This window comes from Perognathus longimembris, chromosome 12 (assembly GCF_023159225.1).
Source record: "Perognathus longimembris pacificus isolate PPM17 chromosome 12, ASM2315922v1, whole genome shotgun sequence".
Taxonomy (NCBI): Eukaryota; Metazoa; Chordata; class Mammalia; order Rodentia; family Heteromyidae; genus Perognathus; species Perognathus longimembris.
In genome coordinates, this window is record NC_063172.1 from 7,564,069 (window position 1) to 7,589,692 (window position 25,624).

General features: G+C 46.6%; 1 protein-coding gene across 1 annotated transcript; it reads left to right on the forward strand.

Annotated features, from left to right (window-relative positions):
• Positions 1-1,612: 1,612 nt before the first annotated feature.
• Positions 1,613-25,528, forward strand: Hhla1 (HERV-H LTR-associating 1). The gene is made up of 17 exons (XM_048358635.1): positions 1,613-1,691; positions 2,734-2,793; positions 5,471-5,527; positions 6,926-7,006; positions 8,978-9,061; positions 9,163-9,246; positions 13,650-13,733; positions 14,274-14,330; positions 14,406-14,498; positions 16,973-17,215; positions 18,727-18,781; positions 19,454-19,681; positions 20,502-20,570; positions 20,911-20,957; positions 23,032-23,188; positions 24,037-24,119; positions 25,485-25,528. The coding sequence occupies exons 1-17, from the start codon at positions 1,613-1,615 to the stop codon at positions 25,526-25,528; spliced, it is 1,605 nt and encodes a 534-aa protein (XP_048214592.1).
• Positions 25,529-25,624: the final 96 nt, after the last annotated feature.

Below are 25,624 nucleotides of genomic sequence, written 5' to 3' on the forward strand. Positions count from 1 at the left end.
ACAGGTATTTGTACTGAAAGTCGCTGTATGCCTGAGGATCAAAGGCTTCAGATCCATTGTCTTAAATCCTCAATCCCCTGGCTCACTAGGTTCTCATATCTCCGATTTAAACCGATTTAAAAGAATGAATCTCCCAGAGAGCCCGATCTCTTACTTCTCGTGAGGCATGTCTTTGTCTACAGAATCATTGAGAAGAAACACCATTTAGATACCTACTTATAGTTATAAAGCAATTAAATATTTGTTGGGATCTGTCAATAAAAATTTCCACAGGGATTTTCCTTTCCTAATGGGGCAAAACTTTCAAATGAAATTTTCCACGAGGATCATAAATTCTTGGAATATTGTTTTCCTAAGCCCTCATACACTTTCTCTTCAATGTTTTCTTCTCTCTCAAAGTTGCCTTCATAATCTTCCAATAGGAAATGTCTACATTTGTCATCCCAAGGGTGTGCACCCTGTATGTTGAGGGGAAATCGCATTAATAGTTACGTACGGAGATTGCATTGTTATCACGCAGCACTACATATCAGGAGCATTCTGTGTGGCGTGGAATACACAAAAAGCACTCAGTAAGGGGTCACCATTATTTTATTACTATCTGCTTTGCATCTTTAACTATCATTGCTGGTTTCTGCATGGGAAATTCCTAAGAGGATAGCTGACACACAGTACTGCAGAGATGGAAAAAGATGGTCAAATCCCACCCACACTTGGTAATAGCCATTTCTCTCTGGGTAGAAATGGTATTTGTAGAATATTTCTAATCCACTGAGAAACCTCAAGGAAGCATTTGAGCATGGTGGTTCACATCTGCAATCTCAGCTATGTGGGATGCAGAGATGGGGAGGATCACAATTTGGCTTTAGCCCAGAAAAAAAGTGAGTATGATCATTTCAACAAATAAGCCAGCCGACTGCATAGTCCCAGATTGACTGTGGTCAAAATGCAAGACCTTATCTGGAAATACAATTGAAACAAAAAGGACTAGGGGCATGGATCAAGTGGTTAAGTACCTGTACAAGAAGTATAAATGAAACCCCCAGTCCTGCCAGAAAATACATAGATAGAAGAAGAAAACCCAAGGATTTCTGTGCTCTCCAAATGCTGCCTTCTGCCATATTCTCAGGTTTCCTGCTATCTAGTCCGGCATAGGCTAAGGGTAAAAGTACTTCAGAATTGCTATAAGCCTCTCCAACTTGCCCCTTGCCACCGTCACAATGAATCAATGGGTAAGAGGCTTCAGCTACTAGGATTTCAGGTGGAAAACTAAAAACTTACTACTAGAACTAAGTAGAGCACCTACCAACCACAGTTTCCTAGTAACTGTGTGAATCAAGCTCTGTCAAACTGTTTCAATCAACTCAAATGCATGGACTATAAAGAGAAAAACCTTCATTGTTGCTGAGTGCAGCCAGAGAAATTAGGAGGTTAGCTTGTTATCTCCATATGACCTTTCCTATGCTCATTGGTGCAAAGCCATTAACTCTAAAGAATTCAGAGGATTCATTAATTCTACTGAATTCCCATACATTGTCCTCAAATATACACTAATAATCATACCGGTTCCAACACTGGCTTGTTTGCTTCCAGGTAGCCAGAATATCACAACATGCCCCGTTTCCTGGTGTGTGGTCCTCCAGTGAGGTTGTGCATGGGCATCGCCTGTGTCCTGGCCCTCTCAAACGCAGGTGGGACTGTCAGTTCTACAGATGTCTGCTCTCTGTATAAGTTTGGATGTCCACTGAGCTTGGAGAATCATGGGGGCCAACATTTCAATCCAGAACTCAAAGTCAGTCTAATCAAAATTATATTCATCAATACCACTACTGGTGTTCTTTCCCTTAGGAGTTCTGTGCTTCAGTGCCACTCAAGCAACAGAAGGCTGCTCACCCCCACTTCACCATCCTACACAAATCACCATCTTCTCTTTCCTACACCACCGAGGGAGCTAGCCACACCACCTCCCTGCATCTCCTCATATCTCTCTGAGACTCACTCTTCTCCACCAACCTAAGTGATCTTTTGTAAAACTCATTACATCACATCCGTGTGTTCCTCCACCATTCTTCCTCCACGCTGTCTCACATTTACTCAGTGATACCCTACTTCTCTTCCGAAAGTATCCAGGAGTACCTGCTCCGCATGACCCCACTCAGCTCGCCTCTACCTGGCCCTGCCATAGCTCACCTCCTCTTTCCTCGGTGCTCCAACACCCTGCCCTTCAGTAAGCTCTTTAAAGAGATGCTTGAGCCCCCTGCAGGTCTTGAACTCATGCTGGCCCTACTCAGTGGAATCCCTCAGCCACCTAGATCCTACATAAGCATTAGTCATCCTCAGATTCCCAGATCCACAGTCTTTCCCTGGAGAGACTTCCAGGTCAGTGGAGCAAGGTTATTGTTACCCACCCTAACAACTCCCTTCCAAGTATTGAGGAATATTCACAAGCATGGTCTTGCGTTATTCATGTCTGCTTCCTCTTTACATGCAATACCTAGCTAGCTGTGGTCTTAAACAACCTCATCAATCACTACTATTATTATATTTCTTCAGTAACTACCTTATGCCCAGTGACTTGATGAATGAAGAAAGTACATGTGGAATTTTTAAGCAAATCACATCAAAGTCAAGATCATAATTTTCTCCTCTATAAAGTGGGTTATTTGGACTAAATTCTGTCTGGTGTTAAATTTGGGTCAGAATTTCTCTGATGAAACTTTTTTCTCACTTTAGTGCCTGGTCTTAAAGGAGAACACAAGCAAGAAAAGGGAACGTCTTTCCTACCTGCAGCAGGTGAACAGATGATACACCATGGCTTGCTCTATTCCCCAGTTCAAGTTTCCAAACAGCCTGAGCCTTCCCTTTGCATCCACAAAGGAAGACCGGATCTTCATCTAATGCTCTAACGTAGTAATTGTTTCATGAGCTATTTATTCTTTTATTTTTCCCTTTAGTTTTTCTGGTCCTGATGCTTAAACTTAGGGCCTGGGTGCTGTCTCTGAGCTTCTTTTGCTCAAGGCTAGTGCTCTAACACTTGAGCCACAGTGCCACTTCCAGCATTTTCAGAGTAGTTTATTGGAGATAAGAGTCTCACAGACATTCCTGCGCAGGCTGACTTTGAACCACAATCCTCAGATCTCAGCCTCCTGAGTAGCTAGGATGACAGGCCTGAGCTCCTGGCACCCAGATAAGCTGTTCATTCTTGATGGTTCCTTGCATGCTTGAATCCTCAGAATTGTATAAAACCCACAGAGGCTGTGACGTTCTGTCAGTGATATGATTGATCGCAGGCAAGTATTGGTACCTGTCATCACAGCCTTTATGATAAGTCTGTCTGTCTTAGCTGTTCCTGTTGGCGTAGAATTGGCTCTTCATGGGGATGTTGAGAACTTGTAACATAAAAGACATGGACCTCATTCCTCTTCCTAAATGTTTTTGATAAACAGTATTACATTTTCGATATTCGCTTGTGATTTTTTTTTCTTGAGCAGGGGGAGATGTAAGTTACTCTTCAATTCCTAACAGTTTTAAGTTGCTATCATATTTGCCTGATTGAAATAGCAAAAGATACAAAAATATATAAAGTTAAAATATATAAAGCTAAAACCAGGCACTTTCCTTTCCCCAAGAACATTACTTGTACCAATATGTTAAGTGTAAGTAAGATAACTGGCTATAAACATATGCATGATACTGGACACCTTGTACTTAGTGAAATGAACCAGGCACTGTGTTCTTACCCAGGGAAATGAAATGAGATGCCGTGGTCAAAGGGCAGAGGGACCTGTGTTTTGTCTTATCTTCATCTCCCTTCTGGCTGTGGAATGTAGACCCTTTCCTCAGCTCTTGGTTTGACTTTCCTCATCCTTCAAAGGACGTAGGACAAGACGATTTTTTTTAAGAGGCTCTAGACCAGGTGAGGTTGCAACACTATCTCACTGGTGGAATCTTTTATTTTAGTGTCTGCAAATAAAGGCTTTAAGCAGAGAAATGATGGAACTTTCCTTGGAGCAACAGGTAAGGAGGCCAGCCCTGAATCCTGACTTAGGAACACCAGGTATGTTTTTATACTCTCCCTGTCTTCCTTCTCCCATCTGTGAAGTGAACATAAGACAGCTTCCAATGAAAGGACACAGGGTGAACAAATGTGGCAGTAGTACTCAATGGACACTAGATTGAAAATGAACGACACAGCTTGTGGGTGGAGATGGGAGGGGAACACTGAGAGAGAGAGAGTGATGGAAGGAGGAACATTATCCTAAAAGAAATGTCCTCTTTACCTGACTTATGTTACTGTAACCACCCTGTATATCACCTTTATAATAACAAGTTAAACAATTAAAAAGAGGGGCTGGGGATTTAGCTCAGCGGAAGAGCGCCTGCCTGGCAAGCGCAAGGGCCCAAGTTCGGTCCTCAACTCTGGAAAAAAAAAATCTATAAGAAAATTAAAAAGATATCTTCTCACCTGATATGCATGAAAAAAGTCCATGAGAACAAAAACAGAAATGGGGGCTGGGAATATGGCCTAGTGGCAAGAGCGCTTGCCTCCTATACATGAAGCCCTGGGTTCGATTCCCCAGCACCACATATACAGAAAATGGCCAGAAGTGGCGCTGTGGCTCAAGGGGCAGAGTGCTAGCCTTGAGCAAAAAGAAGCCAGGGACAGTGCTCAGGCCCTGAGTTCAAGCCCCAGGACTGGCAAAAAAGAAAAAAAATAGAAACAGCTACAATGTGATTTTGATCTCCTCTAATTCAAGGTAATGGACCATCCCTGGACCAGACAAGTGTCCTTGTTAAGGGGCTCACAAGACTCTTCATGTGTCATTTCACATGGCTCTCATTCTCCTCTCCCTCTTCCTCCCCTCCTCCTCCTCCTCCTCTTCCTCCTCCTCCTCCTCCTCCTCCTCCTCCTCCTCCTCCTCCTCCTCCTCCTCCTCCTCTTCCTCTTCCTCCTCCTCCTCCTCCTCCTCTTCCTCCTCCTCCTCCTCCTCCTCCTCCTCCTCCTCCTCCTCCTCCTCCTCTTCCTCTTCAACACAAAGATAACAGACAGAAAGTTCAACAGAGCTAGAGACTGGAAGTCCAGTGTCCTTATGTTTCCAAAGGGCTGCTACTCTGCCTTTCTAGGAAGCAAGGCTGAGCCTTTTGCTATTACTGTTCAGTTGTGCCATGTTAGGCAAGTTACTTCTCCTCTTAGAGCTTCAGTTTCTTGACCTAGCTTGGGGGCTGGATACATCAGCCTCTCTGCATTGCAATCGTCTTATTTATGAGCACACGGACTTCTAAGCTATATCAAGCCCAAGAGGATGAGAATCTGGCGATGGGAGATCTGGGGGTCTCAATCCGCCAGTGTCACTCCATGATGTCATGCTGATGAGCCTAAGTGTTGCTACAGCAGGACTTCAAGCTTCTCCATCTTCCTGGGGCTGGGGTTGGAGACTCTTGCATGCTTGATAAATACTTTTGTTCCCAGGGTCTGTCCTCAGGGAAGAGAAGAAGGAAGAGGCGATGACATTTCTTGCTGCCACGGGTGAGTCTCTGACTTATTCCCATCATGCCATGGGAGTCTGAGCTGCAAAGTTTCCTTGCTTTTCTAGACTTCTGTTGCCAGTTCCCACAGTATGCATAATGACAACTCTGTAGTTACTGTCTGGGCATCAAGTAAGAGTTGCAAAAGGCAATTATTGCCCAGTGTTTCCATCTGGCTAACTGTTGTTTCCAAATTCTCAAGGAATGTTTGGGAGAAGAGGGATTTTTAATCCAGCAGGATCTCTCCACCTAGGCACACACCAATACCTGGGGGATTTGTCTCTGACGTCTGGGTCCCATCCAAGGCCTATTAAATCTGGGTGTCTGCAGATGGTCTATAGGGTCAGAAGTATAACATTTTAGATATAACCTTCAGGAAGGCAAAGGGGACTCACACCTATAACCCTAGCTGCTATAGAACTGAAAATATAATCTTTGGCTGGGCACTGTAGACTCACATCTACAATCCTAGCTGTTCAAGAAGCTGAGTTTGGAGGAATATGATTTGAAGCCAGGCCAGAAAGACAAATCTCCAATTAACCACCAAAATGCCAGGAGTGGAGGAATGGCCCAAGTGGTGAGAGCCCCAGCCATAAGCAAACAAGCCAAGAAAGGCCCTGAGTTCAGCCTCCAGTGTGGACACCCAAAAATAAACAACCAGATGCCTAAGCCACATATTTGTGGCTCACACCTGTCATCCTGTCTGCACAAGAGGCGGAGATGGGGAGAGTTACTGTTCCACACCAGCCTGGACACAGAAGTCTGTCAGATTCCATCTTGAAGAAAGAGGCTGGGTGTGGTAGCATATGCCTGTCATGGGGCCACAGCGTGGTGGTATAAGACGGAAGGATCACAATCCAGGCCATGTCTGGGCAGAAAGCAAAATCCTGTCCCAAAGAATAACCAGTGCAAAAAAGAGCTGGATGTGGCTATATGGTAGAACAACGGCCTAGCAAGCAAGAGCCTCAGAATTCAAACCCCAGTTCCAACAACAACAAAAACAAAATCTTCCCAGTAGATGCCAATGAGAGTGAGACTTGAGCCTTTGCCTATTGCACAATGTATTTATTTCCAAATTCGGGGCTGTTGGAAATACTTGTAAGGGCTTCAGGCTTTGCAGTTGTGGATGGGACATTTCCCACACATCTCTCCTCTCTTCAAACACAGACATAAAACAGTCACTCTAGAGAGGACTGTTTGTATCCTTGGCTATCAAAGATACAAATCCTGAGCTCTTGGAAAAAACTGCCATTTTCTATGAAACCCCAGGCCTAGCACTTTGGTATTTACTCAGTATACGTCCTAAGAGATAGATTATCTGCTCAAAATTCAGAAGTGAGTCATTATTTCTGTTGCTGAGAAATGCACACCAAGGCCATCGTCTTTGTATGTTCTCCAGAGCTCCCTGCAAAGTCTGTTGATCTGTCTGCACTCAACCTGACGGAGCTTGTGAATGGGATGCTGAGTAGAGCTTTGAAAGGTAACCATTTGTGTCACTATCCTTCTTCTCCTATGCCAGCTTGTCTTCTGGACTATCTATGAACTGGGCAAAACACATCACTCTTCTGCATCTCCATGAATCCATGTTCATAGTCACACATCCATTGTCCTACCTAAGCCCGGATGGACAGAAAAAATTACCATGAAGGAGAAGGTCTGTGAGTTTCCTGAAAGCTGACTCCACTCCACACATTCTATGTATGTGCACCACTGTCATTGCTACAGGGAGTGTTGAGCGCTTGCTATATTCCAATATTATTTCTATTGTTTCTTTCTAGAAATAATTATAATAGATTATACATATGCTCTTTAGATTCTAGTGAGATAACTTATAAATAGCTTGTACTTCATGCCAGGGCAATTAGGAATCAATAATAACCAAAATCAGAAGACTGAAGTTGAGAGGTGGAATAAGTCCCAAACAACAGCAAAGCACAATCCCTCGTTTGAATTCCTGTCTTCCTTGGCTTCTTATATTTCACTTTAGTCAGTAAATGTTTATAGAAGAGCTACCAGGTGCTAGGCACTTACATTTGTAAGTATTGGGAGTAAAATAGTGAACAAACCTGGCCAAAGTCCCTGTCCCAAGGCAATCATGTTCGGGTGGGAGGAAAGGAAAGAAAGCAGAAGCAAAGTAGACAGAGTAAGTGCTATGCAGAATAAGGCAAACAGAGGATTCCGATTCCATATTGAGGGCTACTGAGGGCTATGTGAACGTACTCTTTAACGGTGTGCAATGCACCAACTGCACAAGGGTCACGGTGGCTTTAAACCTACTCCCTTGCTTATTCATCCAGTAGTATCTGAGAGCTTATTCAATCTCAGCCCCCACACCTGAAGCTGTAGGCACAGAGCTTTGGTCCCTGTTCACACGAGAGTTGCCCTTGATGGGGGTGGGGTGGGGGGGGAGTGGAACCTGGCATGCTGGAGTTTCAGTGGGAACTATGGGGAAACTGAGGCATTAGGGTTGCACTCCTGAGCTCTCTCCAATTCTCTCCTGGCCTCTGCCAGGGCCTTAGCTGGGTTCTGCTAAGTGTAACTGATACAGAAGCTAGGATTGTGCCTCCAAGAAGCTCGGGCTCTTGGCGCCTCACAAATGCTGGCAGGGCTCTCTCTCCCATGTCACTGATGGAGCTGCAATGCACGCCACTGCCAGTCGGCGGAAACATAATGCCTGCAGTGGAGCCCGGAGTCTTGAACCTGTGTACGTGACCAATCCTGTGGTACACTTATTACCTACACAGCCCTAGACTCGACACCTAGAGATTATTTCAGTTGATCTTAGTTGGTCCCAAGTGAACCCTTACCAAGGGCCATTGGTAACTCTTACAGCCAGAAAGGCAAGAGCAAACCGAGCCCTAGGGTACTCAAACTTTGGGGCGCATTCCCATTATCTGAAGGGCCTTATCAAATACAGGTGTGGGGCTTTCCTCCATATATGGCATCTGGATTACCCCCCACCCCTGCCCCGGGAGTTACGGCCTTGTGGGCACCACTGCCGACTTCCATGCCCCAAGCGTATGGGCTCTGTCATTCCAGCCACTATCCCAAAGCTTTGCAGATTTATACAGATGTAAGGAAGTTGATGCCCCTATTGAAACAATTCGGAATCCTGGGCATACCCCCCTACAAAGGTTTCTTGCCTCTAGAGCTAGGAGAACAGCTATTCGTGCTGTTTCAGCCACCGAGTATGTGAAGTTGTATTACATCAGGCCAGGTAACGAATATCCCCAGGACTCTTGCTCCAAGAGGTTCAGAGCTTCCCAGTGAGTCATAGAACCAGGTCACTTAATGAGGCGGCAGACTTGTGTGCTTTCCTTTGGCTGATTTTGTCACTGTTATTTTATTATTTGTGCTTTAAAAAAATCTTGGTATAGATTTCTATTATGTCTCCTTATTGCTATTCTGGCAGACATTTGGCTGTTTCTTCCTCTGCTTCTCTTTCTCGCAGAGAGCAAGAAGTTCTTCTCCTTGCTGACTGTTACATCCTACAGTTCCTTCGCCTTTCACAAGGTGTCCATCGCCATATACAACAGTGAGTTCTGCCTGGCTCTTCCTGTGGGGAACAGGCGGCTTCGAGGGGCACGGGTCGGGCCTTAGGGTCCAGACCACCGAGTGAGTCGTTGCTTTTCACAGTCTCCAACCCCAAGACAGTGGACTCCGCCAAGTTCCCCACCAGGTACTGCTACTGCTTAAACAACCGGACCAATGACTTGTCAGGTAGGTGGAGCCAAGCTCCAACTATGTAGTCATTCCAAGTTTGCTTGTACTCTTTGAGATGTATTTTTTTTCCCCCACAATAAGATAGGAAACACCTTACTGCATTTAAGAAGAGGAAAGACCAAATGTCCTTGCACCATTATCTTAACTGCAAGATCGGGGAACAGCTTAACTATCTATCGTTATATAAACAGTCAACTATATATTCAAACATTGGGGAAGAGCTGCAGACAAGGCACAGCTTTGCATTGAATGTGGCCAGATTTTTTTCCTATGCATGGAAAAAGTCCCCCCAAAAATTATTCGGGAAAAATGTTATAAATTAATACTAAAGCCGGCCAGTGTCTCATGCCTATAATCCTAGCTACTTAGGAGGCTGAGATCTGAGGATCACAGTTCAAAGCCAGCCCAGGCAGGAAAGTCTGAGAAACTCTTATCTCCAATTAACCACCAGAAAACCGGAAGTGTTGTTGTGGCTCAAGTGGTGGAGCACTAGCCTTGAGCTGAAGAGCTCAGGGACAGCGCCCAGGCCCAGAGTGTAAGCCCTAGGACTGACAAAATAACAACAACAACAATAATAATAATACCCAGAATATATCTTTGATGAAACTATACATAACTGGACACCATCTAGGCTATTACTTCTGATAAGAAGACTCAATTGTGTCTTTTGAAACTGAAAAACATTATTTATTAATATCGCCTTATAATGTCTGGATATTTTTCAATGACATTATATTCATGTATTGCGGGGCTTCGCTCTACCCCACCCCCCCCATCCACGTGTGTGTGTGGGGGGGTGGTCCTGGGCTTGTCTGCCTCTTCCGTGTGGGATCCATTCTTGCTCTCTCACGTCCCCTGGCCAGTCGGGATTAATCGCGGAAGCGGGGTCCCAAGGCAGCCTCGGTTCGCGTGTGGTTGCGAGACCCCCATGCCCACCAGCCCAAGCAAAGATTTGCATATATATTTTCCCTAATAAAATAACTTGAAGCACAATCAACTGTGCTACCAAAATACCAGAGGACATGGAAAAATATAATCAAGGAGCCAGAAACAGCTGCTATCACAATATGCATAAGTTATCATTAGTCACATTAAATATATTTTTTTTGGTGCTGGTATTGCGGCTTAAAGTCAGCTCTCATGCTCTGCCTTGACTCTCACCCAATGCTGACACTGTCATTTGAGTGACACCTCCACTTCTGGATTTTTGCTGGTCTCACAGACCTTTCTCCCTAAGCTAACTCCAGTCTGCCATTCCCAGATCGTAGCCACCTGAGTGGAGCACCCCAGCTGTTTTTTACATTTTGATCCACATTATCTCTAACCCATCAATCCATTCTGCCTGTCATCTAACATAATTTTTTAAGCTACCCTTTTACCCCAACTAGCTACCCATCTAGCTGTCTATCCTACTCCACACACAGAACTATTGCCTACATTACCACACATATAAGCGGGGCTATGATAATACGTAGCCATTAGACAGGAGAGCGTGAAGACGTTAGATGCGTTTATGTGTATAAGCAGATGGTATAAGCAGATATACCAAGGCTACTTTGAATGTTTGATGCTTTGGGGGGCCCAGGATCTTTCTAGCTTGTTGCTCTGCCTTTTGTAACAGGTCATCTTTTGTCTTTGGTGTGAAGGATGCTTTTCACCACATCCGTGCTCTGGTCAAGAGAAAAGGGAGAACGGACTGGGAAAGCTTCTCGTTTGTTATAAACTCATAGTATAGAAATGTTTGCATTTCTCTCTTTCAGGCTGTCTGAAATTTAGCAACATGGCCACACCCACTTAAGCAAATATAGTAATGTTATGTTAGATGACCCTGCAACTAAAATTTGATGTCGTCTTAGTAAAGGAATTTAGGAGAGTATGTACAAACTATCCCGCCCTAAGGTGCATAAATATGCCTCATCGATTGTAGGAAGGGATGGTATTCACTGAAAGAAGGCATGATCATTTATTTTATTTGTCTTCTCTTGATGGAAATGTAGTTTAATCCAGATGCTTTTAAAACTATAAACAATGCAGTGAGGAACACCTGTATAAAATCAGTTGGAGAGCTTCTCCAATTATCTCAGTAGGATAAAGCCCTTGAAATGGAATTGTTGGCAGACAAGGAAGCAATCTTGTGGTGATTCAAATTGCTAGAATTTCTTCTAGAAATCCTGCATGCGTTTACACCTTTATCAACGATGATTGAATACATCTGTCCATGCCCTTGCAAATGCTGGGTATTAAGAAGACAGTCTAGAATCATTTACCTGCCTTCTATTTGTATGTAAAGGTAGTCAGAAATAAGTCATCTGTGAACACTCGTAGAAAATTAGTGCATGAAATCTCCACCAAAAAAGAATACCTTTGAAATAATGATCACTTGATTTCTTCTCAGCCTTTTAGACAGGTCTGAAAATCAGGTTCACAGTTCACAGGGGTCAAAGCAGCATGTTGAAGGAATGGCTGTAGGAATATTGGGAAGAGAGGATGTTTTGGCCCGAGGCAGAATTTAGCTCACATGTAAGTTCTTTTTTTTTTTTTTTTTTTTGGCCGTCCTGGGCCTTAGACTCAGGGCCTGAGCACCATCCCTGGCTTCTTCCCGCTCAAGGCTAGCACTCTGCCACCTGAGCCACAGCGCCCCTTCTGGCCGTTTTCCATATATGTGGTGCTGGGGAATTGAACCGAGAGCTTCATGTGTAGGAGGCAAGCACTTTTGCCACTAGGCCATATTCCCAGCCCCACATGTAAGTTCTATACTCTATCATTGTACTCTGTGAGGCTCGAGGGGCAGAACCTGGGCCCGATTCTCAGTGTCTAGCTCCATAGCCCTTCTCATGCCTTCTATGCAGTCTTAAGAGTGCATTCAAGCCTTGCATTTTATTGGCCTGTTTGTGAGTCTCCTTTTCCCATTAACTTGGCTTCTTCTGTATGTTTTACCAACTCCCAGCAGCTAGCAGATGTCTGGCACACAGAAAATACTCAATGAATATTTATTAGGTAAATGAATCAATAAACAAAGGAGAAATTTGAGAAGTACTTGGAAATAGGTGGAATAAGTAACGACGCTGCCTGTCTTCCATTTCTACAAGATGATGCAGAAGGAAGATGCTCACACTTGCCAACTTTCGGCACAGATGGGAGCTTACAGCCACATGGTGCACTACTATTTCTCTATCCAGGAAATTAATCACGTGTCCACGCAGACATAGCAAAATCACGCCACGGCTCAGGCTGACACACAGCAATCCCACCTCCTGGAAGTCTCGGCATACTGCACACACCACTGGTTATCCTCGTACATATTCCTGAATTTCTTGCTTCTGTGTTTTCAAGTCAACTTGCTTTTGTCTAAACTCATAATGCAACTGATTACTAAAAGAATCATTTATACAAGTCAGACTAGGAAGTCATCAGTGAATCCCCAATACTTTCTTATCCTGAAAAGAAAAAAAAAACTGTTTAAAAATGGCTCATGCCACAGGGTCCTCTTTCTTATGCAAGAATTTTTTGATCCCAGAGAACCATAGATAGACAGAGATGTAGGTGGAAGCCCCTTGTCAAGAAGTGTGTCAGGATGGGTGCCAGTGACTCACACCTGTAATCCTAGCTACTCAGGAGGCTGAGATCTGAGGTTTATGGTCCAAAGCCAGTCGAGGCAGGAAAGTCCACTGAGACTCTTACCTTCAATTAACAATCGAAAAGTCAGAAGTGGAGCTGTAGCTCAACTAGTAAAGTGCTAACCTTGAGAAAAAAAAGTTCAGGGACAACACACAGTACTCACACACACACACACACACACACACACGCACACACACACGTGTATCAGGAAATCTTACTGGTCTATGGGGCTTATGAAGTCAAGCAAAAGTCCTATTCAAATGTTGCTGAGAGAGAAAATTCTGCAAGATACAGCAAACCTAAGTGCTGTAAATTCCTCCCAGGCTTCCTTCACAGCCCTCTAAACAAAGTAGGCGAAAGGAGACCTCCCTTCTGAGCAATAAAGGGTCTTGTCTCTTTTGATAACCTGGAGTTTATAACCCTGCAGTAAACTTGACAGTGCATTTTAAAATTCTGGCGCTGTAAATTTCCCTTCCTACTTGTGAATCTGACTACCCTCGACTAGATTAAATGAAGTTTGGGTGTGAGGGAGGAGGGTTACACAAAAGCCACCAGTCACTGCCACAGCCTTCCATAGCCATGAGGCAGGAGCAGACTTGGCATGGGAAGTGAGTAATGAAGGGGAAGGGGGATAAGAAAACGATGGGGATCCTAAGGTTTTCTACTCACCTGAATTTCACCCCTGATTACCACTCCTCAATACATGGACCCAAACCATACTTGGAAACTTATTTTAAAATATCCAATTCAGAAATCCCAACTTAACCCAATCTGTCTTGCAGATTTCACAGCCTTGCTGGTGGACATCATTGGAAATTCGACCAGCTACCTCACCGAGATCTTTAAGTCCACCTCCATCCTCTCAGGTGTGTTCACTCTGAAAGTGCACGCCAAGTGTGAGATTTGGCGTTCGTCGTGGGGTACCATCAGAACGAGCAGATTGCCCGTACCCGGCCCTGACACGGGTCAGGCTGCCCGGACTCTGCAGATGAGCTCCACGTAGGGAATCAGTGTGGAGACCTAAGGATTCAGGCCTTACAAATGAAGGGGTTGAGTGTTTACCAATGTGAAGATGGAGATGGGTAAACTGAGTCCCAGAGGAGTCAGGCAGGTCTCAGGTTTGCATAGCGGCCCAGCTAGAATGTGGCAGAGTTGACGTACCTGGAAGTGGACTGCACCTCGGCTGTGCTATCAGCCTCTGTATTAGACTGCCCCCGGCCTCTCCTCCTTCACTCCCCTGCTCCACCAATGAGAAGAAAAGGCTCAGACAGCGAGCGGTTCCTGAAGAATGAGGCGTTGCTTTCCTCTCCCGTATCACCCTGAGCAGGGATTCACAGCCTAGTTTTCACCCCAAGTAAGGCTTGCAGCCTCGTGTCTAAGTCGTGGTCTGTGGGTTCTTCTTACAGTGAGTCAAACCAATGAATCCAACTGCATCTTCATCTGCGTGATGGCGGGGAGGTCCGGTGAGCAGCAGGGGCTTTGGGGTCCCCCCGGCAGGCTCTCATCCCACCGATGAACTCAAGGTGTGACTTTTGCAGGAAGGAATCTTTCTGACTTCTGGGAGATGGCAGAAAGATCCCCCGTTATCAATTACACCTTCACCAGCAGCGTGGCCATGGCTGGCGTCCTGGGTGAGTGTCATGCTCCCAGCTTCGTACCACAGGGCCTGGGACCCCCCAACCCCGGGGCGGACTGCAGGCTGAATGCCGACCTCAGCATGTTAGTTACCCATCTACCTGGTGCTCTTTGCTTCAAAAGAAAGCAGAAAATTTTCGCTATTTTAAATGCACATGTATATATGCACAAATACATAAACTAGTCTACGTAGACATGTGTTAAATTTAACTTACATATAGATATTTAAATGTATCTATATACATTTATGTATTAATATGTATTTATACATAGGTAGTACGTATATGTGTGTATATATGTATATGTATGTACATACATATACTTATATATGCATATGTTTCTACAGTCTCTTCAGAAGGTGGTCTGGGCACCCCAGACTCTTTCTGCGACGGCAACAAGCCAGTAGAGCTGAGCAACTTCTGCTTCCATTCCCACATTAGTACAAACACCTTGCTCTCGATGCTCATGGTTCTTTCTGCTGGCTACCGGCGCACACATTGTTCCTTGTATTAATTTTTTGGCATTTACAGACATTTGATATTTGGACTCTGTTCTAGAAACAGTGTCACTCTATACTGCTCAGCTCCGGGGCCCAACCCTCCCATGTCACCCCCCCCCCCATCTCAGGCACGTGCTCATCTCCCTATCTTTTCTGCCTTGTACCGGTACAGGTAAGGTTTAATATTCTGGAAACCACGGTGAAGTCCCTCTCTCCCTTTCCCTTAGCTGGTCTTTCTCACGGAGTAGAGTCTCTGGCAGCTCCTCTGAGAGCACCTGCAGTGGGTGCTACAGTGATGTGATTCTAGTCCTCACTATCTCTGGACCTTTGAACCGAAGCAGCCTCTGAACGGGAGCCCCTTTATCTCAAGCTTGGCCTTTACAACATCCATCAATTCAAAAGATGATCCGGACCCCACAGGCATGGTGTTGCCACACAACTTGCGTGGTGCCTCTTCACTGCTCAGAGCTCCACCGTGAGCAGGAAAGGGTCCCAACTGCTCAGCCTGGAGAATGTATGTGTGCGTCCTCAGCCTTGTTCTTGTGGTCTCTTCCTTGTCCTTCCTCCACAAGGTCCCTGCTATGCCCACATTGAAGTCCCTGCCTTTGTGCCTGCCTCAGACACCCCCCGTGTCACTTTGCTCATGGTGGTTCACGTGGAGCTCTCTCCATGCTTTTCCATGCTTCCACGCCCCGTGCCTCCTGGCACCTGCCACCTCTAACTCTGCCTTCTGTTTCCTAAAGACCTTTCGGTCAAAATCCATCCTTTGTGGTCTATGGCCCTACCGCATAGCATCTATTCGTTTTCTGGACTCTGCGGAACTCCAGGTTGTATATGCATATGCATATGCAACTGCCCCAATGAACGGAACTGGAAGGCTGAGATAGTCATTCTGCCCCCACCGTCTGGCCCCTCAGAACGTGGCCCCGAGACTGCACGTAGTGGGCTTTTCATCAGTGTATCTGGGGAGAAGGGCTCAGTGAGGGTCCCGCTCTACTTCAGTGGACTGCTTTGATTTGTGTTTACTGTGGAGTTCCCCCTTGGTCATGTTGCAGAAGGAACCTCCCTACCCCCAATTCCAATCTGGTCTTCCTCTAGTGTTCCCTCGACAGGACAGATGCTTCTGAAGTGAGGCCGTATCTGCATGTTGACACTAGTGTAGACATACCTGCGGCCAGTCACCTGCAAGATGATAGATTGGGATGCTCCTAGCCCCAGGTCTAACTGGCCTGGGAGCAAGGCTCAGGCTGGTGGTGGTACCAGGTATTAAAGGACTGGAAGTGAGGCTGTAGGGGGGAAGAAAGCTGCAGAGCCCCTTCCTCCAATTGCATTGATTGGACCCTACCCACAGTTGTCTGTCCAAGGGACAAGTAGGAATGGAAACCTAGCAAAGACAGAGGAAGGAAGCATATAGGCTATTAAGAGCCTCTCCTCCTCCTCCATTTAATCCTTCCCTAGAGAAGGCATGCATTCAATTTAACACATGAGCCTCCTTCTCCTGGGGCATTGGATAGATTTCTTCAAAAACATCTACCAATCTGCCTGTGCACTGCCTCTGCCTCCAATTCTGTAAATTCTACCTCTGGTTCCTAGAGGTTCCCACAGGGGAATAGAGCAGACCTATCACCTCTCCCAGGAGTCCCTTCCAGAGCGCATGGGGGCTGAGGACTGTTTTGTGGAGGGAGAATTCTGGCTGCATTTGGGTCTGATCAGGAGAGGCAACACATGTCTGGCACTTTTATGTCTGTCAACTTCGCATTCCGCTAACAGTGACTCATCACGCAGCTTTTAGGGAGATTGATATTTTCGGCTTAATTTGTTATTCAAGGAGGAACCTGTCTTTTGGTGACATTTGGTTCTGTTTGGGGGAAAGTCGAAATCTCAGCTTTCTGTATACTTGTTATCCAATAGTCTTCCAGTGATTCAGTAGTGTCAAGCCGTCTAAAGCTGTCACTGACGGTCTCCCTGAAGGTTCCGCTACCAGGAAAACAGCCGAGACCTCCAGACCCACAACCCAAAGCCGACAGACACTACGGAAAGCGAGCCTCCCAACCTGGACCCAGAGCTCACACGGGGAGTCTGCTCCAAGGACTTTCCTATGGGCAGAGACAAGCTCTCCTTCTGAGAGACAGGCGGTAGGGGGCCCAGCGAGGCTGATTCCCACTCAGGCCACGGGCACACAGAGGATTGCCTCTCACTCCCACCCAGCTTCCGGTAAGACACCGTCTCAACGTTTCCCCCTCCTTTGCTGAGTCCCCCAGATCCCACTAAGCTCAAATAAATAAGTACCATTCTTCCAGTGTTCCTCTCCACCCCTGGGAAATATGGCTCATGGATGGGTGAAGTCTATGAGCCTGTATAGCTTCCATTAGGTCGAGCAACGGAAGCGTGTCATGGGCAGAATGCACTCCATCCACTTATCTGTGTTTGTAGCATTCTACTTTGAAACAGGTTAAAATTCAAAAGAAACGGAAGGGCTACTATCAAGCGTTGCCTCCAGATAGTGCCATTTTCTCCACACCCTCGTACATTGTGACATAAGGTATCATTGTTTCACCAAGGGAGTTAGTGATCCCTTTGAGAAGTCACAGGAAATAGTGAGGTCCACATTTCGTGGCATGGTTAAGTTCACAGGTTAACCATGTTATGAACATGTCCATTTGATTCACACCAGCATGAAAAGATGCCACCAGTGGCTTCCCTCGTGGTCCCCCAGACCCAATACCAAGTGCACACAATCAGCCACGCTGTCATTGAATACCCAAGGACATCTACGACTTCCTGTTGGGAAATAACTCAAAACTGAGGGGTTGTTTTTTTTCTTTCATTAAGCATCAGCATGTTCTGTTCCAACAGTGGGCCAGAACCGTCAAAACTAATTTATTGATTCATTCAACATAACATACATTTTCTTTCAGCTACTACTAGCTGTCGAAAGCACAGGCCTGTAAATGTCTCCCTTCTCTCCTGAGCTCATCATCAGGAGAGAGGCACTGCAAGGAAAAGGAGTCACTGCCCAGCCTCTGAAGAGCTACTCTTATGAGGAGAGCCAGTGGGAGGATTTCTCACTCCGCATAGAAAAGATAAGGCTTGCCTGGTATTGATGGCTCATGCCTATAATCCTAGCTGCTCAGGAGGATGAGATTTGAGGATCACAGTTCAAAGCCAGCCTGGGAAGGAAAGTCTATGAGACTCATCTCTAACTAACCGTCTAAGAACCAGAAGTGGGGCTGTGGCTCAAAGGGGTAGTGTGTTAGCCATGAACAAAAGATCTCAGGGAAAGTATCCAGGTCCTGAGTTCAAGCCCTACTAATGGCAGGGGAAAAAAAAAACATGAAGAAAAGGCAAGACTTGCTCAAGTGGGTAAGAACCGGCAAGACTTGTTAGGCAAGCAAACAATGAGGACAGAATGGAGAGAATAAAATTCAGCCACGTTAACTACAAAATGTTTAAAACTTCTACACAGAAAAGTGCAGAACCCGTCGTCATGATAATTATACAAAATTAGAAAACTTTGCTGTGTAATACGAAAATAGATATGATTTTTAGAGACAGAAAAACCTCAGAAGACACCTAATTGTGGCCAAACTGGGAAAGTTTCATAAGACTATGCAACTTGAGTGAGATTAATGAAGGGATTTTTAAATACATGAAGGGACATACCGTGTTGTAGTAGAGAAATCAGTGTTTTAAGATGACAGTTGTGTCCCCAAACTTCTTCACAGCCACTAACACCACCACGGGGATCAATTTGCCAGAACCTGAAGAAAATGTTCTACGGTGAGAAGCAATTTCTTAAAAACCAACGAAGGAAGACCTAGCATAAATGCGGAATTATTATCACCTATTTTAATGATAGATCTGAACGTAGTTACATCAATCACTCAAAATTCACAGGGCGAGCGGGGCGCCGGTGGCTCGCGCCTGTCATCCTAGCTGCTCAGGAGGCTGAGATCTGAGGATGGCGATTCGAAGCCAGCCCAGGCAGAGGACTCCGTGAGGCTCTCGTCTCCAATTAACCACCAAGCAGCCCGTGGTGGCGCTGTGGTTCAAGTGGAAGAGCGCCAGCCTTGAGCACCAAAGCTCAGGGGCGGCAGGGACAAGGTCCAGGCCCTGAGTTCAAGCCCCAGGACCACCTCTCCTCAATCCTCCCACGATGTCACATGATTACAGAAGTATTCCTTAGGTTTGAGGCAGGGTCCACTGACCCCCTAAACACATTTCCCAACTGGCTTAGTGGTTGGTGTTCACGGGATTTGGAGGATGTGTCCGGGGTACTGAGTCCAATTTCAGCTTGCTCTATTTGTTCTAGTTCGTCGTAAAGCTTAAGCCCACGAACTATCCGCACGCATGTTCATCTGCTAATGACATGTCTTCGGCTCTGCAATTTTATATGAAAATCACAGTGCGGGAATGGATCCGATTCTGAGGACTGTCACTTTGAATACGCAGCTACGGGGAAGGTGACGGCAACACCACAGGAGACAGCCGGCAGCCGGGCACGCGCTTCCACGTCACCAGTGGCCAGGGCTCAGACCACGGAGAGCACACCTGGAGGTCCCCCCCGGACAGCCCACGCCCCCACACCCTGGGCAGCTCCCACGGATGCCCAGGAGGCCACAGGCTTGGCAGAGTTGTGGGCCGAGTCCGGCAGCGCCACCCAGCCCAGTCCAGTCGCAGGTAGGAGGCGACGCCCACCCCGTGCCCCCTCCACAGCTGCACTCGGCACGGCCTATTTCGAATACCTTTCCAGATTTTTCAGACATATCGAATACACAAAAAGCTTTTACTACATAAGCGAGAAACATAATTAACCCATAATTAACCACCTTAAAGTCTTTTCTTTATCCCACCTCCTTTTCTTTTCCTCTATGAATGAATGAATGAATGAATGAATGCTTCTTCCTCTTAGGAATCCCTCTGCTCCTCTTCTCGTATGTACAATCTCTTTCTAATTTGTCTTTCATTCTAATCACTGTTAAACAAGGAACCAGGGGACATCAACTTTGTTTATTCCAGGCAGATACTGTCTTTTGGCCATAGTGTTAACATGTATTATGATTGCTATTAATCATTATGGCTATAATATAGATGCGCATGTGTTACTATGTATGTATTATTGCTAGTAATCATTATTGCTATTGATATATAAATATAGATATATATCATCTCAATCTCACCTCAGCACACACACAGGTAAATGGCACACTGTGACACTCCAGGCAGAGGAGCGTGAGAGGTGGGGAGCAGTTTCCCAGCTGGAAGAAGCTGAGCCCAGCCTCGGTGTCCCTGTTAGCCTCACTTAGCATCCTGGCTTAGAACTGAAACACCACCCCTGGGAGATCTAGTTCCATCGAGCTCGGCCTCATCAACACTCTGCTTTGCTAGTTTGGCTAAAGAGTAAACACTGGTTGGGCTGGGCGGGAGGCAGGGGGGCATCTTCTCTAGGTAAGGAACAACTTAAAGAGATGACCAGTCCATGTGTCTCCCCTCATTGCAGAAACAGCCACCCCTGCTACACAGACTCCAATCCCAACCAAGGCACCAGCCCCCAGAGATCCCCAGATGGGTAAGATGGCACCACTGGAGAAACAAACCTAGTGCCACATGATAAAAGCATGGATGAGGTGCGATGGGGTGCGCCTGTGTCGCGGGCTCTGGTACGTGGAGGAAGCCAGCTTTTGCATTTTGCTGGTTTTCGTGGGAAAAGATGCAGAGCTGGTTTGTGGGCCTTACCCTGGTGTTAACCTGGCCTGTGATCTTTGATCAACCATTTCCACCTGGCTACAAGTCCCTGGCGGATTCAAGCACTCTTTATCCTTGAGGTTTTCTGATTCTCAGGCTGTGTGTGCATCCCAAGGCTATTTCATTCTGATGTTCTTTTTCAATTCTGTTCTTGCCCCTTGCAGATGCTGTTCCTGCAAGATGGCCGCCCACCCCTGGGGAAGAGCCAGGGGTGATTCCTGCACCCCACCACGTCTCAAGTGAGTAGGAGCCTTGCCGGTCACTGCTCTTGCGTTTATTGTGAAGGGGGCTTTAATGATCTGATAGGGAGAGGTTTGCTTGATAATGTTAGCCTCGGACCCCTGGGGTGCAGATCTCCGCTGCGTCCTGGCTGGTGAGGTGCTCTCGGGGCATTCGGAAGGTCTCCCGTCTCCTCAACTCTAAAGCAAGACACATCGCAAGGGTCGTGAGGGCTAGAAATGTCTCTGTCGGCATTTCTGTGGGCTTTTGCGCTAAATACAATAAGGTTCCTAAAAGTGATTACAAAGCCCTGTGTAATTTAATCAGCTTTCACTGAGTGAGCATCTATAGGCGGGGTGCTGGGGATTTTTGCGAATGGAAGGGGCAAGCGTGGCTATAGGCAGAGAGAGGGGGACAGGAAGAAGAGACGAGTCCAAAATCCAAGGCCCGGATCTTTACCTGCGGTTTCCTTTGGCCGTTTACAAGGCTCCCTGCCAGCCTCGTCCCTACACCCCCCCCCAAACCCCCGCACACCCCATTCCTGTGCCTCTGAGGGAAAGCTCATCCCTGAGCCTGCAGCTGCTCTCCAGAACAGTCGAGATGAGGTCTTTTGTTTCTATTTTGGAGGATTTCTGCACTTTTCCCCCAGCTTTTGGAGCTCTCAGTCTCTTTCTCTCTCTCTCTTTTTTTTTTTCCTGTTGTGACAGTTCCATAAGTAAGAAATTGATACAAAGCGGATTTCCCTCTCCCCCTGCGAGGTGCTTATCTAGCTTCCCAAATGTTCCAGGGCCGTTCAGTCACATGCTCACGTGGCATAATTCCATTCTTCCATTACCCCATTGCTGGAGTCTGCGCAGTCACTGTCTGGTAACCTTCCAGGTCTGTGTCAGCACCGCACAGCCCACCGGGAACGGTGAAGGGGTCTTTGAGAAACCAAGACTCCAGCGCGGTTCCTAGGAAGAGCATATGCCCTTTCTCTACCGGGGGTTATGCAGAAATACACTGGTAGTGAAGAGGAGCGGCTGTCAGATCACATTCTAGACACGAGCCTCACGAGATCGTCTAGGGATTAAATAAGCTACGTGAAGATCTCAGGGAAGATGCTCAATGAATGTCAGTGAATGAAGTCTTGACACACTGGTGTGGATATTGATATGTAGGGCTGCATGTGATAGTTAACTCAGGAAAAAGTATTTCACACACATACATATATGTACACACACACGCATCATATTGGGGGGGTGTGTGTGTGTGCCAGTCTTGGGGCTTGAAATCAGGGCCTGAGCACTGTCCCTGAGCTTTTTTTTTTCTCCAAGGGTAGCACTCTACCGCTGTACTTCGGGGTTTTTTTTGTTTTTTTTTGTTTTTTTTTTTTTGGTGATTAATTGGAGATACGAGTTTCAGGGACTTTTTCTGCCCAGTCTGGCTACCCATGATTGTCAAATCTTAGCCTCCTGAGTAGCTAGAATTACAGGCACGAGCCATTCATGCTGGGCCCCTTTCTATATATATTTGAAAAGTCTTTCTCTAATATTGAGTTCTTTTCTGACTTTCTAAATACACTGTTAATTATGCTTTTTGAAAACCCAAAAAATATTCTTCGAAATACACAATGAGTGGCTGTTAAAGATGCCATTTCACTCACAAATCACTTCTGACTTTTTAACTAGTTAATTGGAGATGAGAGCCTCGTAGACTTTCCTCCTCGGGCTGGCTTTGAACCAAGGTCCTGAGATTTCAGTCTCAGGAGCAGCTAGGCTTACAGGCATGAGCATCTGTCGCCCTCTTGAGGCCCTCCTGTAGGATGCCAGGTGCTCAGGGACCCCGAAAGTCACCCCAGGACGTCCGTGTTCCAGATCCTTGTCTAAGTCAAACCACTTCTGCTCTCTAGGAGCTCCGTCACGTGACACCCAGTCTCTCCCTGTCTCTTGGAGCTCACTGACGATTGGACTGTGTGTCCCGTCCGTCTCAGAGCTCACCAGGCCATATTCCCTGGCCCAGGACTTAAACAAAGGGCAAGAGGTCACGGAATGGCTTGATTTGACTTCTGGGATTGCGTCTTCCAGGGTGTCCCCGGCTGCCCCTCAAAGAGGGGCCCACGACAGCTGCGCCTGCCCCTGTGGTCATCCAGAAGCTCCACCCCTGCCTAATGGAGCTGTGCCACTACTTCCAGCGGTGCCTCTGCGGGAGCCACAGGAGAGATTCCAGCTTGAGGACCGTGAGGTAACGTGGACCAGCCGTGCCTTCCCATGCCCCATGTTCATAGGCTTTGGTTTAAAAGAAAGTCTCTGGCAGTACTAGGGCTTGAATGCAGGGCCTTGTGCTTAACAGGCAGGCATGCTATCCCTTGAGCACGATTCACCCTTTGGGCTTTGGGATTATATTTCAGAGTCTCGTATTTTTCCAAGGGCAGCCTCAGACCATAATCCTTCTACATAGTGGTATTACAGATACGCACCACCACATGTGGATTGTGAGTTGAGACAGGGTCTCTATAACTTTCAGCTGTGTGGGCCTCAAGCCTTGGTTCTCCTCGTCAATATTTGCCAAATAGGTGGGATTCGTATAGGGGTTGCACCGAGTATAGTCTTTCTGTTCTGCCAGCAATGATGTAGTCAGACATCGAATCATTCACAGACAGGATGGGAACTGCTGCAAGGAATGAATTCTCCATGAGTTCTCCACTAAATTGTCATTTCACTGGCGGGATGTTAATTGAGCTCTGGCGTTTCATTTGGATGAATTACGCTAAGCTGAGTTGAGTTGGGTTGGACAATGCTGAGTAGATTTGGGTTGAATTGAGCTGAGTTGAGGTTAGTGGGTTTGCCCTTTGCTGAGTTGAATTGAGCCAGCGTGATGGAGCGGAGTTGAGATGGGCTGGGATGAATCGAGCTGAGGAGTTCATCTGAATGGAGCTGAGCTGTGTTGGGGTGAGGTGGCATTCTGCTGGGTTCTGCTGGGATTACAGGTGTACAGCACCACACCTAGCGTGTCATTAGTCATTTCATTCTCTGTCTTCTCCGTGCCAACACAAGACTATGACTGTCTCTGACTCTGATTTGAACCTTTAGGTACTGTCTAGAATCCTACTCTTGGTTTCTAAAGAATGCAACGTTGATCTGTGGGAGAGTGAAGAGAGTCTCCCACTCACACAGTAAGTACCGAACGTGGCGATGCTGTAGCTTAGCCGTGAATGCATCCTACAGAAGGTTGTGGGACGCTGGGAGGGTGTCTGACATTAGCAGGGGTCATTGGAAGTCCTGAAGCTCAGCTAATCACCACCAAGTTGAGACAGGAAAAGTCGAGGCTAGTTTGGATTCTCCAACCACTCACTTGATGCTTTGTGATAGGGTATAAATACCCAGTGTCCACCCAACCATCCAATCTTGCACACTGTGAGAACTGAGTCATCATGAAAATTAAAAAGACAGACGATAATACAATGAAAGACGAACTCAATGTAAACACCTACATCACAAAACCAAAGAAAACGTCCACAACGAATTCAAGGGACAGAGAAAGCCTGGAGTCCTAGAAAGGGCCTAGGGTTCCTGCACTGTAGTCCTGAGGCTATAAAAGCCTGATTGCCTGCAGAAATGCCTGACATCTTCTCTGCTTTTTCCTTGCATTTCTACAAGTGCAAGCAGCTGTTCTGCCTGGTCCCCACGCCAATGGGCGTTGTCTGGCTTTGGCAGGGCCCCTACCTTGGCAGTGTGTGACCTCGCACAATCACACAACAACAAAGGAAAACACGGCCACCAAATCTTTCCTGTGGCTCTTCCAGACCATCCCCAAATGGGATCTTTGGAGCCCATGCCCACACCTAATAGAAGCTATTCCTGTTCCTTTCGTCCTTCCTTGTCTCTCTTCTCACAAGATCCATCCCACTGTATCTCCTAAAACCAAGCTCTGGCTCCTCTGTTTCCACACACGTCCTCGGCTTATTTGGCTTCCGTCTCCTTCACTTCTTTCTTCTCCCTCAAATATGAGTCCTCTGCATCTTAGAGAAAAAAAATCCACCCTTCGACTTTTCCTATGTTGTTCTTCTACCAACACCTTCCTTCTCCATTGCTAGAGGCAAGCGTTGGGAGGTGGAGGGGCACCGGTCAGGGAGAGGAATCCCTTCCCTCGGTATGGAGAGAGGGGACTCCACGATCCATCCAGCAGGTCTTCTGTCCTTCCACATTAACGTCCCTACACCCACAGCACGTTATGTTTAGTGAGCGGCCAATTACGGAACTGAAATTAGCATCACACAGTCTGGGAGACAAGTTAAATACGGCTGAGTATGGGGACAAGAGCACTGGCCTAAGTGGAACCTGCAGCTGCTTCTTTCTCAAGTGTGCTGCTGACTAGCAAGGAAGTCTTGCCCGCGCTACCCGACCTGGGACGCTCCAGCTGACTCCCCGTCCCACACTTGACCTCCGGGAAACACTGGCATGGGGCAGTGCGGTCAGTTTGCTTCCTGTCTCTGTACTGTTCCCACCTCAGCGCCCTGAGTGTGTTCTTGGTCTTTCAGCCTTGAAGCAGAAATGCCTTGAGAATGTCTGCAAATCCGTGTGAGGACCTGACCAGCCTCCAGGCGGCGCCGCCCTTTCTCTCCAGCCATCGGCCCAGCGTGGCTCTGTGTGCGGAAGCCACGGTGATTCCAGCTTCATA